This window comes from Hordeum vulgare, chromosome 4H, assembly GCF_904849725.1.
Source record: "Hordeum vulgare subsp. vulgare chromosome 4H, MorexV3_pseudomolecules_assembly, whole genome shotgun sequence".
Classification (NCBI taxonomy): domain Eukaryota; kingdom Viridiplantae; phylum Streptophyta; class Magnoliopsida; order Poales; family Poaceae; genus Hordeum; species Hordeum vulgare.
Genome location: NC_058521.1, coordinates 113,111,720 through 113,121,850, shown reverse-complemented (window position 1 = coordinate 113,121,850; position 10,131 = coordinate 113,111,720). Strand labels below are relative to the sequence as shown.

At 45.1% G+C, this 10,131-nt stretch overlaps 1 protein-coding gene across 1 annotated transcript; it reads right to left on the bottom strand.

Moving 5' to 3' along the window:
- Window positions 1-4,603: 4,603 nt before the first annotated feature.
- LOC123448061 lies at window positions 4,604-7,365 on the bottom strand. Its single transcript, XM_045124831.1, has 2 exons — window positions 6,773-7,365; window positions 4,604-4,974 (listed from the first exon to the last, which is right to left on the bottom strand). Exons 1-2 carry the CDS (start codon window positions 6,950-6,952, stop codon window positions 4,858-4,860), a joined length of 297 nt encoding a protein of 98 aa, XP_044980766.1. The 5' UTR covers window positions 6,953-7,365; the 3' UTR covers window positions 4,604-4,857.
- Between the last annotated feature and the right edge of the window lie 2,766 nt (window positions 7,366-10,131).

Below are 10,131 nucleotides of genomic sequence, written 5' to 3'. Positions count from 1 at the left end.
AACAACTAAGCACGTCGAGGCTCAAATCCTTATGGAGCCTAGACAGGAACTTGTAGACGCGATGAAACTCCAATTGGCCTGGACAGCCTGGCAACAGGGGCAAGTACGACAACCAGCATTGCGGAGAGAATCAAGCTGGCGCGAGATAGGAGAACTCTGTGCATAGAAGTCATCAACAGTAGAGTCACCCTGCTGAAGAGCATGCTCCTGACGGACCACAAAGAGGTATAAGGCATCACCAGAGGGATCATAGCGCTGGCGAAGGCGAGTCCACATCTCAAAGACAGTAGGAAGGCCCAGAAACTCAGAGGCAAACTGAGGCAGAACACTAGCAGTGAGAACAACTGCAGCACGAGCATCATCATCAAGCCACTGGGTGTAAGCAGATAGAGCACCATGATACGTCTGAAGAGCCTCCTCATAAGCCAAAAACTTCTCGTCATAAGCACGATCAACAGCCTCATCAGCAAACTTAGTCGCATCCTTGGCGGCCTGATTAGCATCCGCAGGAAGAGCCGGAAGGATCCGCGGAGTGGGAGCCACAGGAGGAACTGGACGTGGCGGAAAACAGACCTCGCCAGAAAGAACACCCCAGAGACAGATGCCACGCATGTGAATGCGCATGAAGCCAATGAACTCGGTGTAGTTAGTACCATCGAAGATCACCGAACAACGAGGGACAACAACGTAGCCCGATCCAGTAGACATTTTTTTAGAGATCACGTCGAGACAGGCGAATCCGACGAATTCAGCAGCGGGGGGGGGGGGGCGACGAGATCGATAGCTAGTGGTGACGGGATCCAACAGTCAGCAGTTTATAGAACCGTCGGAGATCCAGCAGGAGCTAGTGACGAAGCGGTGGGCTGACAGCCAGAGACGGAGCCGGATCCAGCGGGCGGTGAAGTCGAGTCGGATCGGGAGCGGGGCGAGATCCAACGGCGCAAGGACAGAGCCCGAGTCAGGAGCGGGGCGAGATCCAGCGGCGCTGGTTCGATCCACAGGAAGAAACGGGAGGGGATCGGGGCGAGATCCAGCGGTGATGGTTCGATCCACAGGAAGAAACGGGAGGGGATCCGGTGATGGCCTGCGGGCTGATTCGATCCGCAGGAAGGAATCCGGCGACCTGATGAAGACTGGCAGGAGGGGATGCGGATTGGGACAGGCAGCAGCGGCCTCCAGATCGAAGCAGGTGCAGCGGGAGACACCAGACGAGACGGACGGCGACTGCGGGGAGACGAGATTGGATCGGAGCACGAGTTGCGCGTGCGAGAAAAAAAAAACTAATGCTCTAATACCATGTTAGGAATAAGCAACTTGTATTCCCATGAGGCCATAGGCCGATATATATACATGTACAGGTGCGGAACATATGCAGGAAACCCCTTATACAATGGAATAAATACAAAGGGGTACATGACTTATATTATAACTCTAACAAAAGCTCCCATTGGTCAGATCCAAAGTGGTTATAGATTAACCTGATCATTTGAATCCCCTTGGTATTTTAGTACTCATCGCTTTGCGCTGGAGGTGATCTACTTAACAGTATAGAATGTCCCCGCATTACTTCTTAAAGCATTTCCCATACAATGGGTTCCTTTTCTCAACTTTTCCATCTGTCAATCCTGAATTAGAAGTGGCGTGTTTCGTGATTAAATCGCGAAGTACAAATCCTGAATCGTGTTTTGTGATTATACCTTGGTAAAAGGTCCATATACCCAGGTTGTTCGTTTAGAAGGATGAACTCCAGTGTCACTGCTGTGAGGAGATCTTACAAGCAAGCACAGTTCATCACAATGCATTGGCATTTGCAGGATTAGTGCTCTTTATCAAGAAACGGGATGGCCCATAGCGGTGTGTAAATTACCACAACAGCAAAACTGTAAAAAAGAAAAGTCTCAGTTCCTTCCGTGAGGGGCTATCTTAAGGCCTCGTTTGGTTAAGGGGGATTTGGAAGGTTTTGAGAGGGAGGGATTTTAGGGGATTGGGTGAATCCCTTTCTTTCACCCAATCCTCTCAAATCCCCGGGGCTTTGCTTCCACTAGTCCCTCCAGAAGGATTTTGAAACACATGGATAGGAAGGGATTGAAGGGGAACAGAGGGGATTGGGCTAAGCAAACCCCTCCTATCAAATGAACCCCTGAGGATTTATGGGGTTTCTGACCCTCCCGGGGATTTTCCTCTCTAAACCTCCCCAATCCCCCTTAACCAAATGAGGCATAAGTGTCTTATGCCTCGCAACTACTTCTGCATTTGTCAAAAAAGCCAAATTTTAAGTTAGGGCTCTGTCTGTCCACTTTCAACCTTGTGAGGGGCCAAAAATGTATCTTTTGGTGAAACTTGAGCTTCCATTCTGAGTATTAACTCTATAATTTAGCAAAGCAAGCCTGCTACCATCAAATATTGATTCACAAGTTAGCTTGAGCGCATAATCTGAAATTCAACACATAACTGTGCAATCTATCTATTTAATAAAAAATCCTTGTCTTCATATTGTAGTGCACTTGTGATTTGCAGATACACTAATTCCATCTTTTTTCTGCATGATATCACATCACACAGTTGCCTTCGAAGGAAAGCGTTGAGAATGGTGCTTACAAAAGATGATTTGTAAGGAGCTCAATAAGCTGCTAACCAAGTTTGATTTTGGGAAGTCTCTTACCATTTTTAAGTGATTAGGGTGTCTTAGAATTGATGTTTATCTTTCTTCTCTCTTTCCCCCCTCTCAGTTCCCAAGACGTACTCGGCTTTATATGCATTTTCTCAAGATGAAGATAGAGACCGTCGAAAAATATGGCGTGATAAGCAAGGCAAACTTCTGAACTGTGTAATCAATTATGTTTGTTTTGCTCCAGATTGTTTGCTAAAAGGTCATTCTGTTTCTCCAATTTGCAGGGAACTTGTGAAGCTCTTGATAAAAGGAGATTCGGTATTGCCCCATAAACTTGCACATTTTTACATTTGAGAGGGTAATACACTACACATCCTTTCTCTTGGAATATATCATCATTTCACTGAAACGTTGGGTTGCTTGTCTTGCTGCTGTTTGTTTCTAGTATTCACTATGTAGTACCGACATCTTTGTTGAACTACATAGTCGGGTTTTTGTCTGTTTACTATGTTATGTATGTATTGGGCTTTGTTATCGAAACTGTGCGATTAATCAGCAGTTTATACCTTGTTTGTGTACAATAGTTTCTTTTCCTTTCTATTAGGAAGCAAGCAGTTATTGCTAATTGGATGCATTATCTACTACGTATTGCACAGAAAAACGCATCATGATGGTGCTTATACGATGAAGGATAACATGCAAGGGAGATAAAGAGGTCGACAGGATGACTCCATGCTTTACTGTGCGAGGAAGAAGGGTCAGGACATTTGAATACATGGGTTTAAGCTAGTGGGTTTGAACATATGGGTATGTATTTAGTTTGACTTTAACAGGCTATTTGAAGTACGTAATTATTGGCCTACCATCATTACAAGTTGTGCTCTAGTTTTTCTTAACTGGCCATTATAATACGTACTCCTGCTTGATGGAATAATCGGTACTGCCTCCGATCCAAATTAATTGAAGTTGCTTTAGTATAACTTTGCACTAAAGCAGCGCCAATTAATATCAGTCTTAACTGGCTTTCACTAGACTATCCACCCGCAGCTTCCATCTCACAGCAGCATTTTTTTTATTGATTCAAAATATTTGATAGTCATTTCGCAAAACTGCCAACTTGGAGCAGGGCTCAGTTATGGAACAAAACGGAGGTTTTAAGACCCCTATCTAGAAATAGTCCCCGCATAAAAGCTTCTCGCTTATCGCATGGCATCTGGCGATACTCTTGTAGCCTGTCGGCCCTCCAGGACAAAAGTGAAACTGAGTAATCGTTTGTGCTCATTGCGAAATCTACAGACCTGCCCACGTTTTCCATCATCTCAGCACAGCACTTGCTTCAAACACCACTCCCCAGCCGGTTTGCAAGAATTAGATGCGATACTGATGGTCACTGCATCGACATGATTCAGATGGACCAAGTTGCCTCGAATACCCCCGTTGGCATAATCAGCCACATCAGCTGGCCTTCCATGATGATAGCGTCTGCTTTGTCAGTCTCAACTCTCAAGGATGCAGGAACCTCTCGGTCGTAATCAGTATCACTTTCTGTATCCATGTCCAAATCCACTTCCAACTTTTGTATACTTCGTTAAGCTCGTACGAAGAGCAGTGAATCCATGGCCTTGTCATCATGGAAGGAATACAGGAGGTCGGGGGAGGGTAGACAGAGAGTTTATTCAGAGAGCAATGCCAATGTGAGAAAAAGCAAAGAAAGCACATTCAGCTATTGCAGGTAATACTACTAGTGCATTCAACAACTTTATCAAGACAAGCAGCATGTAGTATGGTTTATGCATTTCAGAGACCACAGTCGGTCAGCAACAGCTCTCGGTTCACAAGGTAGCATTCCAGGTACCACAGCAACCAAAAATAAAAGCTAATTTTGCATCATCAAAGCAAGTAAAAAAAATCTTCTGTTTCACCAAATTACTACAGTATATCCCATACCACCACCAAATGGCTATACTTGCATTGCCGCATTTGGACATCAACAAAGTGGAAACAATGATTCAAACACATGCAAATTTAGTTCGATACCCATACACCATACTCCCAGGGTCCCACCATATATGAATATGACACACGGTTCATACGTAAACAATTTGGCACATTTACTCCAAACATACATCAACCCCCATGTTACAACTTACAACTGCCGCCGCATTACACACAAGATGTAACCAAAACAGATACAATGCAAATCATCCCCATTCTGGCACTCCAGTTAAACAGGTAATGAATGTTCGTCACCGGGCCTTCTCGGATTCAGATTTTGCCGGTGGTGCAACAAGGGTCCTCCAAAGGTACCGCCCGCTTGCCATGTCCACCATCGTCCAGAATCCTGTCTTCGCGGCAGATGCGACCTACATTTGTGTTAAAGTAGCCCTTCAGTCTTAGGAGCGCCAGTTTTCATTACAAAAGCAGTAAGCACATCTCTTCCAAATTTGTACACAATGGAAAACTGTGGCTTAATCATCGTCTTAAGTATAATGAAACTTACCAACCCTCCATCAATGGTAACCCGATACACGTTAGCTAAGTTAATATGCATACATCAACTGTTTGAATACTTAACTTCACATAACGTCTGGACATATACAGAAAATATTATCTAGTATAGGTTTGGATGCTACATCCAGAAAGAGTAAACACTTGGACAATTCTATGCAAAGAAGAAAAGGCTACTTCTGCGCAGATATTCCTTCAGACGAAAGGGACAAATACACATCACAGAAGCAATAGGAAGCACTTCCATTACAAATTTGTAACGGATGCAGATGTGCGGTTCAATCCTAAATCTAAAGAGACTTATGAATTAGAGATTGACTGTGCATCGGCACAAGTCAGTTTTTCTAATTTAACTATTTAGCTATTTTTTCTATCATACATGCAGGGACTGTTTGAAGGGGAGCCTTGGCGCAGTGGTAAAAGCTGCTGCCTTGTGACCATGTGGTCACAAGGCTGCGTACAATAGACCCAAACTGTTTGAGCACTTGGCCAATTGATCCTTATCTCGGATCATGCCATACATTTCCAAAATCCAAATGGGTGTCATGGTGTATATTATTATCGAGTATAGGTTGGGATGCTACATCAAAAAGGAGTTTGAAAACACACATATGGTAGACCTATTGATGCAGGAGAAAGAGAGCACCGCTGCAACCTCAGACGTACTGTGGTCTCGGACTAGTGGAAATTTCAAACATTCCAAGCTTGGTATCCATCCTCTTACTGTTCTCTCCATTTAGCAGAATCAGCACACATTCATGGCCAGCAGGTATAAATCAATCTATGTAGTCACAAGTCACCACTGTCAACAAGGTACTCCTGTATGTAAAGTTGTAAACAACGGCGATGCTAGATGCCTAACTTATCTATGGCGTCTCCAAAGGATGCACTAAGCCACTAACAGTTATTCCGGGAGCATCAAGAAGACAAGAAGTCAGCAAGTCTCGGCCAGGAACAATGCGTCAACACCGGATCATTATGAATCCTGGTTGCAATGCACACATTTGGGGATAAAAAAACAGAGGCATGTCATTGGTTAATTTGGATAGGAAAATCAACAATTGATTAGCCGGCATAATCCCATTGCTTGTAGCTGTATGTTATAAAAAAACAGAGGCATGTCATCCTCTTACTGTTTTCTCCATTTGGCAGAATCAGCACACATTCATGCACAGCAGGTATAAATCGATCTATGAAGTCAAAGTCACCACTGTCAACAAGGTACCCTTGTATGTAAACAACAGTGATGCTAAATTATCTATGGCGTCTCTGAACGAGGCGCTAAGCCCCTAATGGTCAGTCCGGAAGCATCAAGACGTCAGCAATTCTCAACCAGGAACAATGTGTGGACACTAAATCATTATGAATCCCCATTGCGCGTCTACATGTTCCCTTTTTTCCCTCCTGCCGTGCACGCATTTGGGAGTAAAAAACGGAAGCATGTCCTCGCTAATTCGGACACGAAAATCAGAAACTTCATTAGCCGGCACAAGACACAGGCATAATCTCGTTGCTTGTAGTTGTACTTATGTTACAAAGACCTAGATAATCTTTGTAAATAATAAATAACACGCACGGCCAAGAATTTGCAGCAACGATTGCGCAAATGTGCGGTGAGATTGGAAACAGGCAGCAGCAGGATAAGAGCAATACCTTGGAATGGAGCGGCGCGGGTTCCCTGGGCGACCCCTCGTCGTCGTCGTCGTCGTTCCCCGCGACGGCGGCGGCTGCGTCGTCCTGGAACAGGTCCGGCTCGGCGTTGAGGCCCCGGAGGAGGAAGAAGCCGGCGATGGTGGCGGAGAGGAAGATGAGTATCACCCTCAGCGGGCACATCTCTAATCAACCAAGGATCACACGGGAATCAAATCGAGCAAGGCTCCCCCTTTCGACCCTCTCGTCGGCGTGGTGCGGTGCGGCGCGGCGTGGCGAGAATGGGAGGGGATAGGAGGAGGAGGAAGAGTAGGTTGGTGGATGGATGGATGTTGATTCTTCCTCCCTCCCAGACCTCTTCTTTGACTGGCACGCACCACCACCACCACCACCTAACGCCTGCGGCTTTCTGGCAATGGTGTTCTTTATTTATCCCTTTGATGAGATGGAGGGGCGGTAAACAACTCTCTGGTCTCGGGCGAGGCGAGATTGGGTTTCTTTTATTGGGTCCGCGGGGAGAATCCTCCCTCCCTGCCCTCCTTGGATCCCGTAGGCGGCAGGAGGAAGACGAAGATGGAAGAAATCGTTTTTCGTTTTTATTATTTTTCAGCATAAAAGAGGAGGAGAAATTGGCGGTGGGACACGAGAGGCGGAGGATGAGGAGGGCCCGCCCCGCCCCTTTCCGTCCTGTTCGAAAAAAGGAACAACGCGGTTGGTTACTGACGTAGGATATATGGGCCCGCGTGTCAGTACCAGCATCTACAACTCAAATGTGCTAATTGGAGACCATCCGTTCGAAAATACTTGTCCTAGAAATGAATGCATCTAGATTTTAGTTATAAATACATTCATTATATTCATTTTTAAAACAAGTATTTCTGGACGAAGGGAGTATATCTTTGCGTCGGCCAACAGCGCCCGCTTATCTTTCAAATGTCCGTGTCCGAATCAGTGTTGTGATTGAATGGTTAGAGGATTGTAAAAACAACTCTAGCGCGTCGATCCAAACGGAATATTATTTTTGTCTGTTTTTTGTCCGTATGGATCGTCTGCTGGCTTGTTCATATCTGTTTTTTAAATGAGTCAACACATGCATCCAGCGGAAAACAAGTGAACAACAACATTGTGACAATAAAATAATAGAAGAGAAATGGGTGGAAATGGGCCAACGAATTAAATAAGTAGGCAGAGATGGGTGGGTAGTTGTACGATAAATGGGTCAGGCTGGACACATGCGGACAACACACACATAAAAAACGTCCGCTTTGTGTCCACCGACGACCCAAATGTCATCCAAATTTGCACGAGAAATGGGTCCGCGTAGACACAAAGCGGACACAAAATGGAAATGGGCCTCTGTGTCCGGCCATCATTTTTGTCCGTGCCGACCTATACGAACGCGGGCAGACGAAAATGGATCATCCCGTTGGGTTGCTCTGATATTCTCAATCCATTAGATTTTAAATCCTGAAGCTCGCATTTATTTCTAGATTTGTTTTAGAATTTTCGTCGTTGCGTACTCAGTGGAGAGAGACGTTTTCGTCGACGACGAGACGTCTACGGTGATTTCGTAAATCTTAAAATGATATACCGGCTCAGTCTATCAAAGATGCTCAAAAAGGTATGGTATGAGTATATACAAGTGTATACGCGTGTATATAAATATTTGTATTTGTACCATGTGAAGAAAAATGTCCACGTCCAACAGCTGTTTTCCTCATATAAAAACTCTCAAATGCATGCAATTCATGTACATGAAAATAGCACAACATAGATCAACATATACAAAATGGCATTCATCGGACCGGACATAGCAAGTTCTAACATGCAGCAAGTTCAACATAAACCGAACATGAATTATTTGATAGCAAAATACGATCTAGAACTAGGTGCAAGTAGATATGGGTAGTAATCACCACTTTCTCGCCGAGCCCTTCCCCTTGGTGTATTCTGAGTGGTGGTAGTACACGGTGGTCGGATGAAGAGGATGAGGGGAACTCAGTGAGGAGCCAAATGGCACACACTGCTCCTTTTTCGGGCCGCACGACGTTTGTCACGTTGGCCGCCCTCTATCGCGTGAATCGTTCACACTCCTCGATGCCTAGTAGTAATGCCTTCGCATTTTTACGTCGACGACGGCCAACACACGTCTGCCAGGTCAATGACCGGCGGAGGACGTCACAAAGAAGGTCATTGTCTAAGTCGACTGCCCGGAAGCGACTCAAGTGCAGATCTATATGACATGCAGACGAACCGGTTGGATCTAACATGTGCCACCCTTTGCCTCATGGGGCAAGTGGCTTGTCCCTCCGTAGTCGTGGTTGTCGGCTCGGTGATGCGGGCACAAGCACCCAATGTCGCATGGGAGGAGCAGACGCTAGAGGTACCGGGAGCCACTGGTTACCCCCCGCGACCTGACCGGGGAGGGCATAGAGCTATAGTTGCCCATTCGGGACACTCCCACGGAGCTCTGACACATCCATTATGCATCATGAATTCTTATCGATATCTATGGTATTCTTGTCCATTATTTCTTATTATTATACAATTCTTATGCGTCTTCTCAAGGTACACCGTTTTACTGGAAACTGGAATTCTAGACCTGAAAACTAAGAAAAAGAATGAAAATCACTGGACTCCAAATGACTTGAAATTTCACAGAGATTTTTTATGAAATATATAAGAATTATTTGGCCAAAAATATACCAGAGAGGGGCCACCTATGGGCCTCGTGGCCTACCGACATGTCTTTCGACCCCCCCCCCCCTCTTCTCCCATATGGTGTTTTGACCTAGAAAAAAATTCATAAGGATACTTTCAGGATGAAGCTCCGCCATCTCGAGGCGGAAACCTGGGCAGAGGCCCTTTTTCTCTCCGACAAAGAGATTCCCTCGGGGGAATTCCTCTTCGGGAGGTGGAAATCGAAGTTATCATCATCACCAACGCTTCCTCCTTCATGGGAGGACCAATCTTCATCAACATATTCACCAGCATCATCTCATCTCCAAACCCTAGTTCATCTCTTGTATACAATATTTGCCTTAAAAACTTAGATTGGTACTTGTGGGTTACTAGTAGTGTTGATTACATCTCGTAGATGATGCTTGTTGGATTACTTGGTGGAAGATATTATGTTCAGATGCTTAATTAATATTATGGTACCTATGATCTTGAACATGTTGATGAGGTGTGAGTAGTTACCATTGTTCCTCATGACATGGGAGAAGTCTTGTTATAACTAATCATGTGAAGTTGGTATTCGTTCGATATTTTGATGACGTGTATGTTGTTGCTTCTCTTAGTGGTGTCATATGAACGTCGACTACACGACACTTCACCATGTTATTAGCCTAAGGAAAGGT

What these genes read in the sequence shown, in the direction of transcription:
- LOC123448061 (XM_045124831.1), bottom strand. Translation starts at nt 6,952, where the DNA reads ATGTGCCCGCTGAGGGTGATACTCATCTTCCTCTCCGCCACCATCGCC. An exon ending in CCGCGCCGCTCCATTCCAAG is followed by an intron (nt 4,975 to 6,772) that starts GTATTGCTCTTA and finishes ACACAAATGTAG; the next exon opens with GTCGCATCTGCCGCGAAGAC.